The sequence below is a fragment of the Myotis nattereri genome (genome assembly GCF_964212035.1).
Source record: "Myotis nattereri genome assembly, chromosome: 12".
Taxonomy (NCBI): Eukaryota; Metazoa; Chordata; class Mammalia; order Chiroptera; family Vespertilionidae; genus Myotis; species Myotis nattereri.
This window is the reverse complement of record NC_138087.1, coordinates 53,731,720-53,755,852: the sequence shown is the minus strand read 5'-3', so window position 1 is coordinate 53,755,852 and position 24,133 is coordinate 53,731,720. Positions and strand designations below refer to the sequence as shown.

The following is a 24,133-nucleotide window of genomic DNA, read 5'->3' as shown; positions in this document are numbered from 1 at the left end:
ATGAATATTAGTTGAATGGAGATTGAGTGGGGAGAACTAAGGCTAGAACCATACTTATAAGTGGGCAATGCAATGACTGACCTCATTTGACTGTCGAATTGTCTTCAGTGCAATCCACACGGTACCCACCATGGTGTCCCAAATCAGTCCTTTGTTCCATACCTCCACACTTAGACCCAGGTCCAGGCGACTAATCTCACTAAAAGAAAGAAAAAAATCCTTTAAATAAAGCCAGATAATATGAAGGAAACAGCTACATTTCCTGTTTACCTTGAATATTTTATTACCAGGATTTTGTCAAGAAAAATCAAAATGCCCCAGAATGCTGCACCCATTGTTTAGATTCCTAGAAACCTATGTAAGGTATCTATAGAAAAATGCCTTTGTTAGTCTGTCCCCTCTCCTTTGGAGCTACAATTATGATTAGATTAACAGTTTCATTTTTTTTAAAAAAAAGTGAAACCAAGCAATGTGGGCATTACTACAAAGGCTGCCTGCACACACTCTTCATCCACCCTTAGGCAATAGTCTTATATGTTTTCTTGTTAATACTAACACTGCCCACAACTTATATCTATGGATTGTATACAGGAAACTTGTAGAAAAAACAAGGCTTCTTCACAAGATTTATTAAATGGGTTGTAAGCAGAAGAAAAAACATCCCTGAGAACATCTAAGTTTGATGGGAACACATGGTCAGGGACAAGTGAGGGACACTAGTGTGCCAGTTCATACCACACAGCCCCTCATTAGACATTATCAGTTAAAGTAGGCACTGCCACTTATTAACAAAATGATTATCACAGGATAATGATAAATGATGATGATTTTCCTATAATAATAACTAAGAATTTTTTTAAACGAAATGATTCTGGAAAGAGCCAAATAACCAATAAGCAAAAGCAATGTCATGTATTGGAGGAATATCAGGTTGGAAGGGCTAACTCAAACTTAACTATAGCCTTACAGTGGAACAAGCAAACACTTATGTTAATGCTAAAAACATTCTCCAGAAAGCTCTTGTTGAAACACAAGCTTATTTGAGAAGAAATGCAAGAAAGATGAGAAAAGGCCAATTCCAGCAGAAAAAGCAAAAAGGTATTCTCAGGAAAACAACATCTACTTATCACATGCAGAAATTTCAAGTTAACACGTTAGAGAAAAGCTCGGCTTCCCTGCTGTACTAGTAAGATAAATGTTCTCAGATTCAAAATTTTGGGATATGGTATTATAGCCATAGAATTCAAATCAAATGTGGTGAAAATAAGTGACGCAAAGAAAAATTTCCCCTTTGCATAAATACAATAGAATATAGAATGTAATAATGAGCTTATTTGTTCATTTACTTAATGTTTCCTGAGCACATACATATGACTTGGTTCTTTGAGGAAGACGTAATCTAGGACCCAGTTCCTGTCTCTAAAAACTTCCAAACTATCAGGAGTTGACTCACATTCATAATTCGTCTCTAAGAATAGATTACGAATCCACAAGAGAACAAAACTGCAGACATACTTCACCTTCCACATACCTCAATTGTTCCTGTAACTCTGTAGTTTTCAAAAAGAATATTTAACATATGCTAATACATTTAAATGTTTTTAAATATTTAACATATTTTATAAACCTTACCTATACACAAAATCTTGGGCCTGCAATTGTTTAATCCAATGTAATTACCTTGAAAAGGTAATCAAATATTGTAGGTACGCTGCTGCTGCAAAGTACTTACAACATAAAATCTTGTTCCCAGGAAGGTTGATCACCACGCACTGCTACAGTTGTGCTCTTCACATTCTGCACTTTCAGGGTCACATATGTGTTAAATTTATCTTTGAAAAAAAAACGCAAAATGAAGATGTAATACTTAGTGCTCAGACTGTTACCCAATCTCACACAGCCTTTGGAAATAAATAATATCCAAAGTAAAGCATCACATATAGAAGAAATGGAAACATATTGTACAAAGTAGCATCATTCAAAACATAGTAGCGTCGCAAAAAATATATAAAACACATGTTACCTTCAAAAGCATAACCGGTAAGTGTTTTGCAAATTTAAGAAATGTATTTGACCCAGGAGACACACAAACACATATAAACTAGAACAAAGCTTCATAAAATATGAGATGGTACATTGATGTTCACTATTCTATTTCATTTAATCTATAAAAATGTTAACATAACCAACTAATTTAATTTTATAGCATACCTGCAGCTTGAAAAAACTAATATAATTCATCTAATAGGAAAGATATATAACTTTAAATGTAGAAAATAAAAGTGCCATTAAGAGAAAAAGTAATAAAGGATTGTAGAAAAGGAAAGGGTACACTCTAGCTGTTGAAAGGGATAAGAATTCAGGATTATCCCTCATAAAGGAAATGAATTTCAAGCTTGATCTATTCAATTATCAGAAACATTATTACAGAGTTGGGAAAAGGAAATTCTCTAACTGAGAATATAAGTTGAGTATTAAATAAAGGTAGGTAGCCTGAACTTCAAAACTCAGAGATCTGACCTACTGCTTAACACAGCGCATTCTATTCTCACCCTACCACCTTCACATCAGCCATGATGAGGGCACTGAATTGAGAGTTTTTTCATATAAACAAGTTCACCATAATTTTATAAAATGAAAAAGGAAGAAAGTTATCTTTGACTCATCAAACTGGCAAAGACGGCTTAAAATGATTACCTAATGCTAGAGATGTGAGAAAATGGTCCCTGTCATGCACTTCTAGCAGAAGGTAAATCTTTCTCTTAAGTATCATTAAAAATTATGTATTTTATATATAATTCCCATCCATATCCAGTGTCCCAGTGCAGTAGACTACTGAGCTATGTTTCATATCATATGATTTTGTACTCCACTCCCCATATCCCACCGTAGCTAATTAGATCAGGGGCAGATGCCACTCAAGAGCATCCAGTCTATGGGATGGCCAAAAGGTGCGACCAATATGATTCCTTCTCAAAATATTGTTAAGTAGGGAAAACAAAGAAACAATGGTAGCTTCAGGTAGGTTATAAAGCTTGAATGAGTAGCACACACACTCCACTGGAGAAAGCCATCATGGGCTGTATGCAAGCATAGAAAGCCAGCTAGAACAGATTCGTACTTAAAAAAAAAAAAATTCTTAATCCAAAACCAGTGGAGAGAGTAGAAAGCTCAGAACCTGCTTTAGTTCCTGTTGCACTCAAGGTTTTGCTTGGTTTTTCAGATTTCCCTGGGTTCCCAATCATGTTCATTTTTTTCTAGTTATTTCTAGAGCTCTTTCCTTCCCCAGCAGTAATCAGAGTAACTTGACATTTACAATTAAGGAAATGTGTATAAAAATAAGGAGATACTATTTTTACCTTCAGATGGACAAAGATTAAAGAGTTTCATATTATTTCATGTTGATAAGGATTTGGGAAAATAAACCCTCACACACTGTGTAGGTTAGTATAATCTAGCAAAAACTTTCAGAAGGTTAATGTGGCAGCATCTACCAAATTTCTCTAAAATACATACTGTTGGCTCAGCAATTCTATTTCTGGACTCTAGTGTACATTTACATTTGTAAAAGTAGGCAATGATAAATCCACAAGAACATTTACTTCTTAAAATAGCAAGAAATTAGAAACAACCTAAATATTCAATCAAGTATCTAGGGTACAAATCTACAACAAAATTCTGTACATTTTTTTTAAAAAAGAACCAGATATACACACACATAAGAAAAGATTTTCATGATGTGCTGGGAAAAAACTAGGTTGCACAAAGATATGTATAGCTAATCCAGTAGTGTACATACACATACACAGAAAAAAAGTCTGAACGATATATAAAAACCTCTAAATAGTTACTTCAGAAAGTATAATTGAGTTGGTCAAGAAGTAAGGGGACTTTAACTTTTTGCTAGATAGATATATAGATTCTGATTTCTTTAAAGTTTTGCAACAGCACTGTTTTTCTCCCCAGCTTTTCTGAGGTGTAATTGACAATTTAAAACTGTATATTTTAAGGGATACAACCTGATTATTTGATATAAGATACACTGTGAAATAATCACCACAATCAAGCAAATCAACATATTCATCACTACCTCTTATAGTTACCATTTTGAATGAATGAGAGAGGGAGTATGTGTGTTGAAAACACTTAAGATCTTCCCTCTTAAAAAATTACAAGTATAGCCTACCAGTGTGGCTCAGTGGTTGAGCATCAACCCATAAACCAAGATATCCCTTGTTCGGTCCGAGTCAGGGCACATGCACAGGTTGCAGGCAGGCTTAATCCCAGTAGGGGGCATGCAGGAGGCAGCCAATTGATGATGTTTCTCTCTCATAGATGTTTCTATCTCTCTATCCCTCTCCCCTTCCTCTCCCTCTAAAAATCAATCAAAACATTTTTTTAAAAAAAGAAAGAAAACTACAAGTATACAACACTTGTCAACTATATACACATTGCTGTACATTAGATCTCCAGAAATTTTTCATCTTGCTTAACTAAAACTCTGTACCCCCTTGACCAACATCTCCCCATACCGATTTTTTAATTAATGTTTTAATGAATTTAGTATGTTTAATTTAATAAATGAATACAATAAAATTAATTTTTAAAAGATTGCTTTTAAATCACAGAATGTATGAGGGAACATAGTAAGTAAAGATGGATCTTACCTGGTGAACCCTGGAATTTGGCTCTTTTAACTGCAAAAGAAAAAAAAAGGCATCATGAAAAAATGTCACCAATTAATTTATCTAACCAACATTTCCTGAGCACCTATTAAGCCAAGCATTGTTAGAGTTAGGACTAGATTTTTCTTTAAAGTCAATTTTTTAAAATCTTTTTTATTGAAAGTATTACATATGTCCCCATTTTTTTCCCATTGACCCCTTATAGCCTACCCCTACCCCTCCACCCCAGGCCTCCACCACCCTACTGTCTAAGTCCATGGGGTATGCATATATGCATACAATTTCTTTGGTTGATCTCTTCCACCATCCCACCCACCTCCACCTTCCCTCTGAGATTCAACAGTCTGTTCTAAGCTTCTATGTCTCTGGATCTATTTTGTTCAACAGTTTATTTTGTTCATTAGATTCCACATACCAGGTGTACTGGTTAATAATACAGATTTTGTAATCAAAGAAAACACGATAATTTCAAGAGAAACATCAAAAGTGCTTTATTCAAAGTAATGTCCATCGCTAGCTACACATTTCCCCCATCTTTCAGGTAATTTGTGGGTTAACGTCCCAATAGAACTTTTCTTGTTTTGAGGCAAACCATTCAGAGACCCAATTTTCCACTTCTTCGTATGTTTTGAAGTGCTGCTCAGAAAGTGCGTGTGCCATTAATTGGAACAAGTGGTAATATAAAGGAGCAAGGTCTGGTGAATACGGCGGGTGGGCTAATACTTCCCAGGCAAGATCTTTGAACGTGTCTTTATTTTTATTTTATTTTTTAATCATTTTTTTCTTTATTGATTAAGGTATTACATATGTGTCCTTATCCTCCCATTACCCCCTCAACTCCCCCCCCCCCCCCGTGTCCCTTGGTTAGGCTTATATGCATGCATACAAGTCCTTTGGTTGATCTCTTCCCCTTACCCCCACCCTCCCCTACCTTCCCTCGAGGGTTTTTTGTCGTTTTTGGGTGTGTGTGTTTTTATTTCTTTATTGGTTTCAGAGAGGAAGGGAGAAGGAGAGAGAGACAAACATCAATGATGAGAGACAATCATGGATCGGCTGCCTCCTGCACACCCCCACTAGGGATTGAACCTGCAACCCAGGCATGTGCCCTTGGCCGGAATCGAACCTGGGACCCTTCAATCCGCAAGCCAACACTCTATCCACTGAGCCACGCCGGCTAGGGCTTCCCTCGAGGTTTGAGGGTCTGATCGATGCTTCTGGTTTTGAAGTGCGTGATGGTGCATTATCATGAAGCAAAATTACTTTGCCATGTCTTCTGGCCCATTCTGGTTATTTTACGATCAAAGCATGGTTCAAATTGATTATTTGTTGTAGGCAGCGATCAGTATTAACTGATTTCACCAGTCGCCTGCCTGCCTGATCGCCCCTAACCCCTCTGCCTGCCTGATTGTCCCTAACCACTCACCTGCCTGCCTGATCACTCCTAACCGCCTCTGCCTTGGCCCGACGTCCAGAATGATATCCACAAGGTTGTTCGGCTGTCCAGTCTAAATACCATATTACGCTTTTATTATTATAGATTAAAAGAAACTGAAGCCAGGCCAGTGTTGCTCAGTGGTTGAACATCAACTCATGCATGAACAAGAAGATCACGGTTCAATTCCCGGTCAGGGCACATGCCTGGGTTGCATGTTCAACCCCCAGTAGGGGGCGTGCAGGAAACAGCCAATTGATGATTCTAACCATTGATGTTTCTTTTTTTGTTTTAAGATATTTTTATTGATTTCAGAGAGAGAGGGAGAGAGATATAGAAACATCAAAGATGAGAATCACTGATAGGCTGCCTCCTGCATGCCCCCTACTGGGGATTGAGCCCGCAACCCAGGCATGTGCCCTTGGCCAGAATCGAACCCAGGACCCTTCAGTCCACAGGTCAATGTTCTATCCACTATCCTAGCCACTTGGGCATCATTGGTGTTTCTATCTCTCTCTCCCTCTCTTCCTCTCTAAAATCAATAATATTAATAATATTTTTTAAAGTAAAAATAAGAGATTGATACACTGTGCCTACCCTCAAAAAAAAAGCTGTAACTTCAGCTCTTGAGTTTCTCTGACCTTGCTGAAGAATCAAATCTACAACTGGCACCCTTGAGATTACAGGAAATAATCCTATTCACCCTGGCTCTGCATCCAGTGACCTGGTTCCTCAGGGACAGGGAATAACTAACCTGCCTTGTTCTAGCCTGTCCTACTCATGAAACAATTTCTGAAGCCTTTGGGAATAGTTCCCTTGTTTGCAACCCTCCTGCTTCAGAATCTAGGATTAAAGTGCATTACCTCTTACATATAATAACCACCATTTCCTTTTTTCTTTAAAAGTTAACATTTTAAATGATGGGAATCATATATAATCCCACTGCCCTGTTTTTAATCTAGCATAGTATATGTTTTTAAATATATATTTGTAATTATTAATTTGTCAAATATTTCAACATAAAGATGCACTAACTGTGGCATCTGTTAGCTAAATGATCACAGGAGCTGACTCAGCTGTTCTGACTGGCTAGCAAGATGTCCTTATTCCTTCCCCCTCCATTATGAGTAACTATAAAAGTTAAACACTCAATTTAAGAAGAAAATAGAACATGAAAAATCATTTTCCTCTCAAAGTAACAGCAAATATTTTCCAATGTTTATTCAGTCTTTATAACTATCATTTTAATAATCATTAAGGATGATGGTTATTAATATTGTTATCAAAATGGCAAAAAGGTAGATCATTTTTAATGATTTCCTAAAATCTCATCATGTTTTAAGTGTTATATAAATCATCCTCCCTTATATCACACATTTAGGCTTTAAAATTTTTTTACACATGTTTTAGCTCTTCATTTTTATGAGGGAAAATGAAATCTGGCTCTTAAGAAAAAGATGACTTACCTTTTTTAAAAACAAAGGAGGCCCTACAAGAACATACAATGGAGCCAAGATAGTCTCTTCAATAAATGGTGTTGGGAAAATTGGACAGATATATGCAAGAAAATGAAACTAGACCACCAACTTACACCATACACAAAAATAAACTCAAAATGGATAAAGGACTTAAATGTACGACAGGAAACCATAAAAATTCTAGAAGAATTCAAAGGCAACAAAATCTCAGACATATGCCGAAGCAATTTCTTCACTGATACAGCTCCTAGGGCACTTGAAACTAAAGAGAAAATGAACAAATGGGACTACATCAAAATAAAAAGCTTCTGCACAGCAAAAGAAACCATCAACAAAACAACGAGAAAACCCACTGTGTGGGAAAACATATTTGCCAATGACATATCTGATAAGGGCCTAATCTCCAAAATTTATAGGGAACTCATACAACTCAACAAAAGGAAGATAAACAATCCAATCAAAAAATGGGCAAAGGACCTAAATAGACACCTTTCAAAAGAGGACATTCAGAAAGCCAAGAGACATATGAAAACATGCTCAAAGTCACTAATCATCCGAGAGATGCAAAACAAAACAACAATGAGGTACCATCTCACACCTGTCAGACTGGCTATCATCAACAAATCAACAAACGACAAGTGCTGGAGAGGATGTGGAGAAAAAGGAACACTTGTGCACTGCTGGTGGGAATGCAGACTGGTGCAGCCACTATGGAAGACAGTATGGAGTTTCCTCAAAAAACTGAAAATGGAACTCCCATTTGACCCTGTGATCCCACTTCTAGGAATATATCCCAAGAAACCAGAAACACCAATCAGAAAGGATATATGCACCCCTATGTTCATAGCAGCACAATTCACCATAGCTAAGATCTGGAAACAGCCTAAGTGCCCATCAGTAGATGAATGGATTAGAAAACTGTGGTACATCTACACGATGGAATACTATGCTGCTCTAAAAAGGAAGGAACTCTTACCATTTGCAACGTCATGGATGGAACTGGAGAGCATTATGCTAAGTGAAATAAGCCAGTCAATGAAGGAAAAATACCACATGATTTCACTCATTCATGGATAATAGAGACCATTATAAACTTTTGAACAATAATAGATACAGAGGCAGAGCTGCCTCAAACAGATTGTCAAACTGCAGCGGGAAGGCCAGGGAGGGTTGGGGGGCAGGAGGTAGGGGGGTAAGAGATCAACTAAAGGACTTGTATGCATGCATATAAGCATAACCAGTGGACATAAGACATTGGGGGATAGGGGAGGCTAGGGGACTGTCTAGGGCGGGGGGATAAAATGGACACATATGTAATACCCTTTGTAATACTTTAAGCAATAAATTAAAAAATAATAATAATAAAATAAAATAAAATAAAAACAAAGGAGGCCCTAGATGGTTTGGCTCAGTGAATCGAGCTTCAGCCCACGGACTGAAGCCACTATGGAAGACAGTATGGAGTTTCCTCAAAAAACTGAAAATGGAACTCCCATTTGACCCTGTGATCCCACTTCTAGGAATATATCCCAAGAAACCAGAAACACCAATCAGAAAGGATATATGCACCCCTATGTTCATAGCAGCACAATTCACCATAGCTAAGATCTGGAAACAGCCTAAGTGCCCATCAGTAGATGAATGGATTAGAAAACTGTGGTACATCTACACGATGGAATACTATGCTGCTCTAAAAAGGAAGGAACTCCTTTTTAGAGCAGCATAGGGTCCCAGATTCGATTCCGGTCAAGGGCAGGCTCGATCCCCAGCCCTGTTGGGACCTCTTCAGGAGGCAACCAATCAATGTCTGTCTGTCTGTCTCTCTCTCTCTCTCTCTCTCTCTCTCTCTCTCTCTCTCCTCCCCCCCCCCTTCTCTTCCTTCCTCTCTCTAGACTTAAAATCAATAAAAGCATACCCTCAGGTGAGGATTAATTTAAAAAATAAGAAAACAGCTGAAACCAGTTTGGCTCAGTGGATAGAGCGTCGGCCTGCGGACTGAAGGGTCCTGGGTTCGGTTCCGGTCAGGGGCATGTGCCTGGGTTGCGGACACATCCCCAGTGGGAGATGTGCAGGAGGCGGCTGATCGATGTTTCTCTCTCATCGATGTTTCTAGCTCTCTATCTCTCTCCCTTCCTCTCTGTGAAAAATCAATAAAATATATTTAAAAAAAGAAAAAAAAAGAAAACAAACACAGAGATGATCATAATGTGAGGACAAAGTTAATAAATATAAAACACTTAGAACAGATTCTGGCACATAATAGGCAGTTAATAAATGTTAGCTATTATGATGATGATTATTAATAGTTACCAAAATGGCAGAAGGTAGATTATGCAAAAAAAAATACATGAATATTGACTCCTGTCCATAATAGGATATTCTCAATACACTTCATTTCCACATGTTCAAAGTATTCCTCATTTTTCAACACCAACCAGGAATATTATCTCTCCTACTCAACTTTCCCTGATCTTTTTCCAAACAAATGCTGTCAAAAATACTGTCTCCCTGCTCACAATTCCCAAGGCAGTTTATATGCACCTCGTGCTCTTCTTGCTTTCTATCTCTCCATAGCAGTTATTCCTATCAAAATCTTAACTCCCATAATGATAAAAATCTCTTTAAGGACAGAATTCATTGTTTTATTCATCAGGTTAATTCTTCAAAATTCCTTGAATATAATCTTGGTAAGCGGCCCCTGAGACAATTCCTTTCTTGGAACCTATTAACAAAGCCTCAAACAAATATCACAAATAACTCTTTGCAACAAAACTTTGGTAACCAGACTAACATAATTAGAAATCTATAGGCCTTATCTATATATAATTGGTTGATATAATCTAATTAAAATAAAGCGGTTTTGAGTTTAGATGCCAATGCTCTATCTAAAATAGAAACAGGTGATTGGCTTTTTACTTTTATGTTTTTCAAGGATCAATGGATTATTTGTTCCCAATCCCAGCATGCCTGGACATATTAAATAGTCAGGACATCTAGTTAGCCACATAAAGCAAAAGAACCAATGGCCATTTTTCTGGGACAGCTTGAGAAAATGGAACTGGTGGTTGAAGAACTCAGGTTCTTTGAGGACTCAAAGGCTATTAGAAGAATTCTATCCATCCTTCTATGATGTCATATAACAAAAAATATATAACCTTCAATTTTCATATTTAATAAAGGAATCATCCCTTTCTTCCTTTATTCAATCTTAAGAAGCAGCATTAAAGCTTGTTTATGTTTTATCCAGGCTTTATAAATTTACTAGAGGCCCAATGCACAAAATTCGTGCAAGGGGCATGGCCCCCTCCACCGTGGCGGCCGCTTCTGCCTTGGCCCCTGCCTCTGCCTCGGCCCTCGCAGCCCCGGCTTCATCTGGAAGGACACTCGGAAAGATGTCTGGTCTAATTAGCATATTACGCTTTTATTATATAGGATGTTCTCTGTACAAAGGCCCATTAATTCAGAGAAACTCAAACATTAGTCTTTATTCAGATTAATCCAGTTCTCTTTCTTTATAATACTTATGACAAATTTATATTTACATATTTATTTTTGGTCAACTGTTTGTTGTCTTTTCTCCCACTAGTCTGTGACTTCCATGAGAGCAGAAACTATGTTTTATCTACTACTTATCTGGCACTCTGTAGTACCTGGAACATAAAAGGCATTAACAAATACGTGCTGAGTGAATAATAAATGAAAGCAAGAACAGATACTGTAAGAAAGCTAAAGAATAAAAGATTATGGTTTTCAAATGTGATTTTTTTTTAAATTTGGTTTGGTTTAGGTTGTGGAAGGGGAGGTAAATTTAAACAGGATCACAAAGAAGTAGGCATTCTTCAGGTGGAAAATGAGAATAGAAGGAAATACAAGTAAGGAAAGAGCAGAAGCAAAGGCATAACACAATGTAAATGCATGGCTTCTGTGGCTAGAACAGTATTTCATCCTGGGGCACAGTCCCAAGTGAGTTTTCTAGGAAGTTCTGGAACTCATGGTGCTCTTTACACTAACAAAACTTTTGAGAATGTACCATAAGGAGGAATTCTAACCACAACGGTTATTCATCACAATTACATTATAACATCAAAAATTAGAAATATCCTAAATTATACCCATTAATAAGGAAATGTTTTAGTAGAATCATGTTACATATAATGGAATATTATCTAAATATTTAAAACAATGATATAGATCTATCTTTGATATAAAAAGATGTCCAAGTTATATAAAGTGAAAAATCAAGAAAAGCATGTATAGCCCTAGCCGGTTTGGCTCCATGGATAACAGCATCAGCCTGAGGACTGAAGGGTCCCAAGTTTTGATTCCGGTCAAGGGCACATGCCTGGGTTTCAGGCTCGATCCCCAGTAGAGGGCATGCAGGAGGCAGCCAACCACTGATTCTCTCTTATCATCATTGATGTTTCTATCTCTCCCTCTTCCTCTCTGAAATCAATAAAAATATTTTAAATAAAGAAAAGCATGTATAATATCCCACTTATGTATTTAAGTATATATTTGTTTAGCCCTAACCGGTTTGACTCAGTGGATAGAGCATTGGCGTGCGGACTGAAGGGTCCCAGGTTCGATCTGGTCAAGGGCATGTACCTTGGTTTTGGGCACATCCCCCGTAGGGGGTGTGCAGGAGGCAGCTGATCGATGTTTCTAACTCTCTATCCCTCTCACTTCTTCTCTGTAAAAAATCAATAAAGTACATTAAAAAAATAAAGTTTGATTAATATCATTAAAATATATATATATTTGTTTAAACAGAAGCTGTCATATAAAGCAGCTAAACTTTGCTATAGGTAAAAATAATAATTAATAAAAATGTACTGACTGTACTATTGGCAAGATATTCTTTTAAGTACTTCACATGTATTTTGTCATTTATTCTCTGCAATAGCCTGATTAGGTATGTACTAATATTATCTCCATTTTATAGATGGGAAAATAGAGGCACCGATTAAGTAACTTCTCCAAGGTTACACATCTAAGTTTCTATGTCACTAAAACATAACTTCTTATCACTAAGATACAGTAATACCAAAAATCATTAAGTGATTTTTTTAAAAATTAGAATCCAACAAATTGCTGCTCTAAGAGTTCTGCCAAAGATCAAAAAACATAAGAAGACTAAAAATAAAAGAGTATAAGATTAGTTATATCTGTGAAATAAGAAATTAAGGGTAACTATCAAAGCATTAGAAAAAGTATTTTTAAACCAAACAAGAGAGATAAATTAGATTATAAATATCATAAAAATTTCAAGAAATGCCTATTAACATTTTTTCTTTATTTATTGATTAAGGTATTACATATGTGTCCTTATCCCCCTATTGTTCCCCCATCACTCCCATATTAACATTTTTTAAAAGTTTGAATTCTTTGCTTTTGACCTAACAATTCCACTCCTAAAAATGTACTATGGTTTTCTTTTCTATTATGAAAGTGGCATAAATTCATTGCATAAAATTTAGAAAACATCAAAAAAGATAGGTATTTCCATAATTCTACCATGTTACTTAATCTTTTTAGCATTACTATGCATATATTTTTAGTCTATTTTTCTCTAGGCCAGTGGTTCTCAACCTGTGGGTCGCGACCCCTTTGGCGGTCGAACAACCCTTTCACAGGGGTCACCTAACAACATCCTGCATATCAGATATTTACATTACCATTCATAACAGTAGCAACATTACAGTTATGAAGTAGCAACAAAAATAATTTTATGGTTGGGTCACAACATGAGGAACTGTATTTAAAGGGCCAGAAGGTTGAGAACCACTGCTCTAGACCCAAAACAGTGTGCTGTTTTTAACAGATACCATTGAGTATTTAATCTGTATCAGACTGTCCAGATCTAAACATTGTGCCATATCTGCTACACATTATTTTTTCAAAATTTAATAACATATTACAAATACAACTGCAATCCCTACTTAATCCCATTCCCTCCCTTACTTCCTTTTTAGTATCCATTATCCTGACATTAATATATATCATTCCGGTCTAAATTTTTATTTTTACTACATATGCTTATATCCATAAACAATATACAATACTGCTTTTGCATGTTTCTAATGTATCATACTATATCTGTCTGCAACTTGCTTTTCTTCCCATTTTGATTTGAGATTTATCATTATTGATAAATGAAACTTAGTTTATTCATTTAACTTAGTTTAGTTTAGCATTCCATTTGATGAACACATTATGGTTTATTTATCCAAATTTCTACCATGGGACTTTTCAGTTGTTTCCAAATTCTTGCAATTACAAACAATGCTTCAGTGAACATCCTCCTGCATGTCTCCTTTGACCAAGCACAAGAACTGCAATCACTAGGCTGTAGGGGATACTTAGCTTCAACTTTACTAGGTACTACTGCCCAATTGTACTCCAAGTTGTCACATAAACTTACACTCTCACCTATTTATACGAGTTCCCAAAATAATACTTAAAAAAACAACAACCTTTCTATGTCAAATTATTTTCCATACGTAATAACAAATTAAAGTAACAAACCAGCTTTTATTTTATAGCTCTTGGAATAAAGACCAAATCTGTATAAACACAACAAAATCCAACAAGGCCAAAATATCCAATAAGACTTCTCCAACGCCATTTTTCTTTCAGTTATTATCTATGAAACAGTACCTATACTAGACATTTAATCCTAACAACTTTACAGAATGTTTTCAAACTGTTTTTAACCCAACCTAGAGTACATAAACATTTTGGGGGGCACCTTGTATATCTTACATTGCAACAAAGTTCCCATCTACTTACATACATATTTATGTGCAGTATGAATGTGTACTATGAAATAAAAGTCTCACAAAATAATACTTTCCCTTATTAGCGACAGTTCTACATTTTCCCCCTAATGCTGGTTACCCACTAAACTCATTTCAGGACTAATGAATCATGCCTACAGTATGAAAAAACACTACTGTAGAGTATACAATTTCCACTTTACAGATTAACGAAAACACAAAAAGGTTAAGTAACTTGCCCAAGGTTTCAGACTTAAACAGGAAAATCTGAAATTCAAACCCAGATTCAAAAGCCATACTTATTACAGTCCACAGCTTTCTCCTATGGTATTAATATCAATTCCATAGCAACTGAAACAGCTAATGCTTCCATTTATGCCCATATGAATCAAGGCAAAGAAAAATAAATAGAATAAATTCTTTTAAAATATGGTGGTGTGAACAGAGTAATAAATAAAACCAAAGTTGCACACCAGTAATATACCTGATTTCATTCATTCATTCATGTACAGATTTTCTTCTGAGAAAATCTTAGATGCCACTGCTAACCTTCTACCTGACTTCATCGCAATTTATTATAATTTAAAGAGAATACTAATAAAATATACATAAATATACTATCCTGATCCTGAAAAAAATTAATTTCTGTAAGAATCAACAAAATTCACTACCTATAAGCTCCTTTTCAAACCAAAAGACAAACAAGTACTTACGTCAAACTTCAACTAACAAAACCAATGACTAATTCTAGAGTAAACACAGTCCAGGTTATAATTGAACATGCACAAATGCTCAAATATATTTTTTAAAGTGTTTTCTAAATAAATAAACCTCGGTTGGAATAGATTTTCATATACACAATCAGATTTCTATGGTTACTATTTATCAGAGCTCATTCAAGCTTGATTATACATGGACAGCAAAAGGACATTCTTTAATTCACTCAGCTTAATGTTTTAACTTCTTTTAATATATTTTTATTAATTTCAGAGAGGAAGGGAAAGGGAGAGAGAGATAGAAACATCAATGATGAGAAAATCATTGATTGGCTGCCTCCTGCAAGCCCCCCACTGGGGATGAGCCAGTAACCCCAGGCATGTGCCCTTGACCAGAACTGACCGGGACCCTTCAGTGCGCAGGCTGATGCTCTATCCACTGAGCCAAACCGGCTAGGGCTTAATGTTTTCACTTTTAATACCTAAAACCATTATAGCAAAATCTCATATTACACATAAAGCACAACTATTTCTTGGTCTTTATTAAAATCCATTAAACATCCTACAGGGAAGCCCTCAGGTTATTAATTGCTAATACATACAAACATTAAATCAAATCAAATGTTTATTGAGCATTACTTACTAGGTGAAAGATTATCTGGTCCTGTATAAGGTATCTCAAACTAGTTGCAAGGCAGAATTTAAATCATTCAAGTGAAGGGGGGGGCATGCACACAAGTGATTTTAATAGCTTACCTCCCCCTTCTGTAGTTGCAATAGTGTGTGCACGTATGTTCGTTTGTGCATGTGTAGTTTTTAATAGCTTATCTCCCTTTTTCAGTTGCAAGAGAGTATAGGCCTAGATCTCAAGAAAGGTAGAAAGCAAGTTTTCTGGACATAATAAAAACATCATTTATAGATCATAGCAAAAAATACCTGTTATCACTCTGATAAGAGAATAAAGGTTTTAAATGATTCTAGATAGGAGTTACGCTAGAGGTGGCTGGATCATTCCAACCCAACAACAGATACTGACACACAAAGATATGTTTGGCAATCAATTCTCATATATCAAATATTGGTGTCTTTCATTTCAGTGATTTTTTTTTTGTAGTTTATTTCATTACAGTGATCTCTTAACAGTAAGCAGATTAGATGTATTTTTTTCTTTTTTTAAATTTATCTTTATTGTTGAAAGGATTACAGATGTCCCCATCCCCTTCCCCTACCCTCATTGAACTCCTCCACCCAGCTCCAGCTCCCCTCCCCTCCCCAGGCCTTCCCCACACTATTGTCTGTCCATGGGCTATGCATATATGCATACAAATTCATTGGTTAATCTCTTCCCACCCCCACCCCTTCCCTCTGAAATACATCAGTCTGTTGCATGCTTCAATGTTTCTGAATCTTTTTGTTCATCAGTTTATTTTGCTCATTAGATTCCACATATAAGTGAGATCATGTAATACTTGTCTTTCTCTGACTGCATTATTTTGCTTAGCAAAATACTCTCCAGATCCCTCCATGCTGTCTCAAAGGGCAAGAGATCCTTTTTTTTTACAACTGCATAGTATGCTATTAAATTTATCACAGTTTTTTTGTTTGTTTTTTATCCGTTCATCTACTGATGGGCACTTGGGCTGTTTCTAGATCTTAGCTTTTGTAAATAATGAACATATAGGTGTACATATTCTTTCTTATTGATTTTTATGGCTTCTTAGGATATATTCCTAGAAGTGGGATCACTGGGTCAAATGGCAGTTCCATTTTTAATTTTTGAGGGAACTCCACACTGTTTTCCACAGTGACTGTACCAGTCTGCATTCCCACCAACAATGTACTATGATTCCTTTTTCTCCACATCCTCACCAGCACTTTTTGTTGGTTTATTGATGATAACCATTCTGGCAGGTGTGAGGTGGTACTTCACTGTCATTTTAATTTGCATCTCTCTGATGATTAGTGGGGTTGAATATCTTATCTAATAAAGAGGGAATATGCAAATTGACTGTTGTGTCATCGTGGTCAAGATGGCTGCGCCCACAGCGGAGGCCAAGTTCCTGTAACGAGCCTTAACAAGCAATCAGCAGGAACTTGATGGGGGACATCAGGCCGTGCCCCCACACCCACGGGACTTGACAGGGAACCTCAAGGCAGGCCCCCACCCAGGGCGGAGGACCTGAGATTGCACCCCCAGCCCTGGTGTCTGGCCGGGGGACCTGAGACCGCGCCCCCCGTCCAGCGGGTCTTGACGGGGACCTCAAGGCATGCCCCTGCCCTGGTCTGGGCCAGGGGACCTGAGGCTGCACTCCCCACCTGGTGGGACTTGATGGGGGACCTCAGGCTGCGCCCCCCACCCAGCGGGGCTTGATGGGGCTGGCCGGGTCTGGGGCTTGCGAGATTTCAAGGCACACATGGGTGGGCAGGGACTTGTCTCTGGTTCCCATGGTGTGCCCCAGACTCTGACAGGAGGAAGATTTTCATATACATTTTACTAATTTTCTTTCATCTCTGACACTTCTATTATAGAGAAAGGGCAAATAGCAATATTAGAATATTTCCTCTAATTAATTCCCTTTTAATGTGCATGAATTTCGTGCACCAGGTCACTAGTTTTTTCATATGTTTCTTGGCCATTTGTACGTCCTCTTTGGAGAAGTGTCTATTCAGGTCTTCTGCCCATATTTTAATTGGGTTGGTTGTCTTCCTTTTGTTTGAGTTGTATGAGTACTTTATATATTTTGGACATTAACCCCTTATCAGATGTATCATTGGCAAATATGTTCTACCATACAGTGTATTCCCTTTTCATTTTGGTGCTGGTTTCTTTTACTGTGCAGAAGCCTTTTATTTTCATGTAGTCCCATTTATTTATTTTTTTCCTTTGTTTCTCTTGTCCTAGGCCAGTGGTTGGCAAACTGCAGCTCGCAAGCCACATGCGGCTCTTTGGCCCCTTGAGTGTGGCCACAAAGTCTCAATCACACTGTACGTGCGTGCCCACACGTGGTATTTTGTGGAAGAGCCACACTCAAGGGGCCGCAGTTTGCCGACCACTGTCCTAGACGATGTACTGGTGAAAATTCTGCTCTGTAAGATGTCTGATATTTTGCTGCCTACATTTTCTTCTAGGATTTTTATGGTTTCACAACTTACATTGAAGTCTTTTATCCATTTTGAGTTTATTCTTGTGTATGATGTAAGGTGGTGGTCTAGTTTCATTTTTTTACATGTACCTGTCCAATTATTCCAACACCATTTATTGAAGAAGACTGTCTTTCCTCCATTGTATGCTCTTGCCTCCTCTGTCAAATATTAATTGAGCATAATGGCTTGAGTCGATTTCTGAGTTCTCTGTTCTGTTCCATTGACCTATATGCCTGTTCTTGTGCCAGTATTAGGCTGTTTTGATGACAATGGCTTTGCAGTACAGCTTGATATCTGACTTTGTGATCCCTCCAACTTTGTTCTTCTTTCTCAAAATGTAGCTATTCGGGGTCTTTTTTTTAGTTCCATATAAATATTTGCAGTATTTGTTCTTGATATGTAAAATATGCCATTAGTATTTTGATAGGAATTGCATTGAATCTATAGATTAATTTGAGTAGTATGGACATTTTAATGATATTAATTCTCCCAATCCATGAACATGGTATATTCTTTCCACTTGCTTTTACCTTCTATCTCTTTTTTCAATGTTCTGTAGTTTTCCAAGTACAGGTTTTTTTTCCTCCGTGGTTAAGTTTATTTCAAAGTATCTTAATTTTTTTTTGTTACCATGGTAAATGGGATTTTTTTTTTTTTTTTTTTTTAGTTTCTCTTTCTAAGAGTTCATATTGGTGTATAAAAATGAAATCAATTTCTGGGTTTTAATTTTGTATCCTGCTACATTGCCGAATTCATTTATTAAATCTAGTAGTATTTTGGTGGAGTCTTTAGGGTTTTCTATGTACAATATCATGTCATTTGCAAATAATGACAATTTTACATCCTCCTTTCTAATTTGGATGCCTTTTATTTCTTCTTGTCTGATCGCTGTGGCTAGGACTTCCAGTACTATGTTGAATAAAAGTGGTGAAAACTGTCTTGTTCCTGTTCTTAGGAGAAATGGTTTTAGTTTTTGCCCATTGAGTATGATGTTGGTTGTAGGTGTATCATATATGGCCTTTATTATGTTGAGATGTGACCCCTCTATTCCCACTTTACTGAGAGTTTTTCTCAAAAATGGGTATTGGGGGAGGGGTGGTACTGGGGTGGAGAGGGCCAATGGGGGGAAAAGAGGACATTCATAATACTTTCAACAATAAGGATTAAAAAAGAAAAAAATGGGTGTTGCATTTTGTCGAATGCTTTTTCTGCATCTATTGATATAATCATATGATTTAAAAATATGAAACGCTTCATGAATTTGTGTCATCCTTGCACAGGGGCCATGCTAATCTTCTGTGTATCATTCTAATTTTAGTGTATGTGCTGCCAAAACGAGCACCAGATTAAAATTATTGATGCAGTAATTAACACATTCCATTCCTTGTCTATTTTGTCTGATTTTTTTAATATATCTTTTCAAAAAGTTTATAAATTGCTATCATAATTTCAAATGAGTCATTATATTGGCACCTTTTAGCTTACTAGAGATTTAGCTTGTTAAAGGTTTGTAAAAGATCCTTTCCAGTTTCCAAAAACTAAAGATATAATCCCAGAGAGGCCTTGTCAAACTCTAATCTATAACATTCCACTAAGAAAAATAAATCAGGAAAAACTGTATACAAAATATGATGCAATTTTATGTAAAAGAAAAAAGTTAATACACAGACACACACAATAGAGAAGAAAAGACCAGTGTAATTATAATTTTTATTTTTCTCTTGATGTATTTTCCAAACTGTCTAAAGCATGTATATATTTCTCTTATAAATGAGAATAATTGTCACCAAAAAACTCTCCCTTATCACCCAGATGGGATCTGTTCTATTTTACTTGTTCTTCTAATGCTTATCATATTCTGTTCTATATCATAATTACCTCCTCTTATATCTGACTTCCCTGTTAGAGTACAAACCAGTTACAGGATGGACCACATCTTTGAGCCTTAATAAGTGTTCACAAAGGCTATATTGTGCTTCAGCTAAAAACAGTAAGGCACATTAGGCTAATTTCACTTAGAGCACAGGACCTTTGTCTCTTGAATAAACTCCTGTTGAATCCACAACAAAAACTAATATATGTGCTAAATGCACGTGCCAACATTATAGTTCTTCTAACTAGATGTATTCAAGACTAAAAGTTAAGATCTTCAAGTATCGTTTATCTAAAGCCAGCAGACCAGCACCTTGCCAGACCTAACCAAGTAGAAAAGTCTACAATTTTATCTCGAGTTGAAAGTCCCAATGTAATGATTACCTTTCTCAATTTACAAGAAAGGTGGCTGTATTTCAATTAATTCCCAGGCATGTTTTATGCCTTAGGCCAGGGTTTATGAGTTGTTTCCAGCATCTAAACTTTTCGGAACATAGTCCCTACCACTCTGCATTTGTCTGCAGAGTACACTCATATCTACTACCAGTTGGACTCTCACTTCAATCCAGTGAAACTGGCACAGTATTATCTTCCCACTTGACAGAATATGATTCTGAATGAAATTAAGAACCTTAGAGATAAAATTTTAGGCATTACCTAGTGAGACTCAAAACAGAGTTCTCTTGAATCTAAAATCCTGGATTTTTCCATTATACCACATGTCCTCACAAGGGAAAACAAAGGAATTTAGGTTGTAAACACTATTAAACTAGAGCCATAATGAACTCTCCAGCCTATAAAACACCTGCTATAATATTGCCCCTGAATACATACTAAACAAACAAAAACCACCAGCTATAGAGAAACTGATTCACAACCAACATTGCACAAAGTCATCTTCCCTAAGTACTATTTTAAAATAAGACTTCTTTCATGCTCCAAAGCACTATCGGATATTATTAATTTTGTAGTTTATAGTTTATAATAAGCCAGAAAATTCTAAATGCAGCTTTACAGTACATAAACATACTAATTTCTGTGGACCCAGTGACCTAATATGTAAAATGAGAATATATAATAAACAAGGTTATTTTGAGAATTATTAATCCTTACTTGCTAATTAGCAGAGTGTTTGGCAAAGAGTAGACTTACTAAATGTTAACCTCAGTATTTCACTGCTTCTAAGATGATGAGACATTTTCTCATATTTTAAGAACTCTGAAGTCAAAATGTGTCTTAAAAACAATGATGTGTCACCCTGGCTGATGTCATTCAATTGGTTGGAGCATCATCCCATACACAGAAAGGTCGAGGGTTTGATTCCCAGTCAGGGCATATGCCCAGATTATAGGTTCAATCCCCCCATCAGCCACGAAGGGGAGGCAACTAATGTTTCTCTCTCACATCACTGTTTCTCTCTCTCTCTCTTCTTCCATCCCCCCCCCCCCAGTCTCTCTAAAATCAATAAAAGCATTCCTCAGGTGAGGATTATAAATAAATAAATAAATAAATAATAAAATTAAAAAACAATGTGTCATAACCAAATCGATAACATTTTTTTTCCTCAATGGTACCAAAAATAATGATGAGTCTTACAATCTCTGGCATCTTGTAGTCAGTGAAACGCAGTATATTATGATGCCAGTACTGAGTAAATATTTATCCTGCCACCATTCCTCCACCCAACAGATCCACACCTTTAACCCTGATCTCCCAAGTCATGTTTCCAACTGTAACACATGGATAGACTGCCAGCACCACAAATTTAACATGTCCAAAACCAAAATCATTATCTCCCCAGAAGCTGTCATTCTTTGTTTCCATTTCCTATCCCAAATAATGACACCATAATGAAAAACCCGACTCCACCTTGACTTCCTTCCTCTTCCTCTCCCAGCTGAGGACTTTCCTGTCTCTCAGTTGGAATCAAACACTCCATTTCTAAATCCCATTTTATTTTGTACCTCTATCTTAGAAATTACCAAACTGTACCTTGCAACCGTACCTTGTATGTTTAGTTATACACATGGCTGTATCTTGGCTCTTAGTTTCTTGAGGGCAAGGCCTATTTCTTACTATTTATACTAGTGGCCTGGTGCATGGATTCGTGCACATTGAAAGGAACTTAATTAGAAGAAATATTTTAATATCGCTATTTGCCCTTTCTCTATAATAGAAGTATCAACCCAATTCACGATCAACAATGACAGATCGAAACACAAGCATGAGATTGGCGCCATTGAGAGCTTTATATGTATCGCGCATACACACAGGCACGAGTCAACTTAGTCTTTTATCTATAACTAGAGGCCCAATGCACGAAATTCATGCAAGAGTAGGCCTTCCTTCCCCCTGGCTGCTAGCACCGGCTTCCCTCCAGCACCCAGAACCCGGACTTCCCTCGCAGCCCCGGCTACATCGGGAAGGACGTCTGGTCTAATTAACATATTACGCTTTTATTATTATAGATATTATAGATAATAAAAGCATAATATGCTAATTAGACTGGACAGCCGGACGACCTTCTGGATGAAGCCGGGGCTGCGAGGGCCAAGGCAAGCTGCCGCGGCTGTGAGGGCTGAACCCTTTGCATGAATTTCGTGCATCGGGCCTCTAGTATATATAGAATAAACGTGTTTAATTAGGCCTGCTTTCTGATTTAGCTAAACTTTTTCCAGCCCAGTGAAGCACCCAACTTCTCTTTCAGGTAATTGTTAGCAATACAGCAGTAAATATCAACACAGAGCAGATTATTATTGTAGATCATGCAGGGAGAACAAAGGGTAAAATATATTTTTTAAATATATTTTATTGATTTTTTACAGAGAGGAAGGGAGAGGGAGAGTTAGAAACATCAATCAGCTGCCTCATGCACACTCCCTACTGGGGATATGCCCGCAACCAAGGTACATGCCCTTAACCAGAATCGAACCTGGGACCCTTCAGTCCACAGGCTGACACTCTATCCACTGAGCCCAACCAGTCAGGGCCAAAGGGTAAAATATTTAACTGCAGCAGTGTTTGACTATATTCTGCACAGTGAGAAAACCTGAAGTCATTTTCAAGGTCTACCATTTCTTACTTTTTTTCAGTCAGGTCAAGTTTCTAAACTTTCTAAATCTCCGTTTTCCGGCTAATGAAAGAAACAGGATTCTACCGAATCTCCTATGTACCTACTCCAGGACTTCTGTGAAGGTCAAATGAGATCAGACATGGGAAAACACTTCACAGACATTTGGTTAAAGTGTAAAATGTTTGCACCTGGCTATAAAGCAAGACGTGTTCCTAGGCTGCAGAAACCCCAAGGAGGCTAGTTGCTAGGGAGAGGAAGCTGGGCATTGCTACATGACATCATTATCCAGTGCCCACAGCGTTTGAGGCTGGGCTGGGCTGTGAGCCACATTTTGCACCATGGGGTCTTGGCAGCACTGGCTGTGATTTGGTGGGCTGTTGCTCCGGGGTGGTGGTGGGGCCTGTGTCCCACTTGGGGGAAGCCAAGTGTTGCTCTGTCGGCGCCAGGTCCATGGTGCCGTTTCTTTGTAAATGGCCAGTACACATCACGGCAGCTCCTGCGTTGAGCGTCTGCCCCCTGGTGGTCAGTGTGCATCACAGCGACCAGTCAGACGGTTGGAGGGACCCTTAGCATATTAGCCTTTTATATGTACAGATACTTAGGGTGACTAGTTCAATGCCTCACCCACAGTGAAGTGCTCAATAAATGTCTATGGAACTGATCACATCCTCTTTGTTAATAAGTTTCAGAATACTTAAGCCCCTCTCCTCAGCTGAGAGAAAAAAGGGACTATCAAATAATAAAAGTTACTATAATTTAAAAGAAATTTCACACACATGATCTCACTTAAGAGTTTAATTCTCAACTCTATGCGGTACATTGAATAGATAGTAATATTTCATTTTTGATTTGTGGCTTACTTGCCAAAAGTTTTCTAAGAATTCAAACTCAAGTCTAATTACAAATCTCGTATTTTTGGTTTACAAACTTCTATCCTTCTGCCCCTCCCTCAGTTTC

At 37.2% G+C, this 24,133-nt stretch overlaps 1 protein-coding gene across 1 annotated transcript in view; it reads right to left on the bottom strand.

Annotated features, from left to right (window-relative positions):
- UNC13B (unc-13 homolog B) overlaps window positions 1-24,133 on the bottom strand; it is a 148,676-nt gene that overhangs the window by 113,800 nt on the left and 10,743 nt on the right. The window contains exons 2-4 of the mRNA XM_081103660.1: window positions 4,668-4,697; window positions 1,733-1,832; window positions 82-199 (exon numbers count right to left, since the gene is read on the bottom strand). Coding sequence (XP_080959786.1) covers window positions 82-199; window positions 1,733-1,832; window positions 4,668-4,697 — 248 coding nt within the window. The remainder of the gene's footprint in view (window positions 1-81; window positions 200-1,732; window positions 1,833-4,667; window positions 4,698-24,133) is intronic.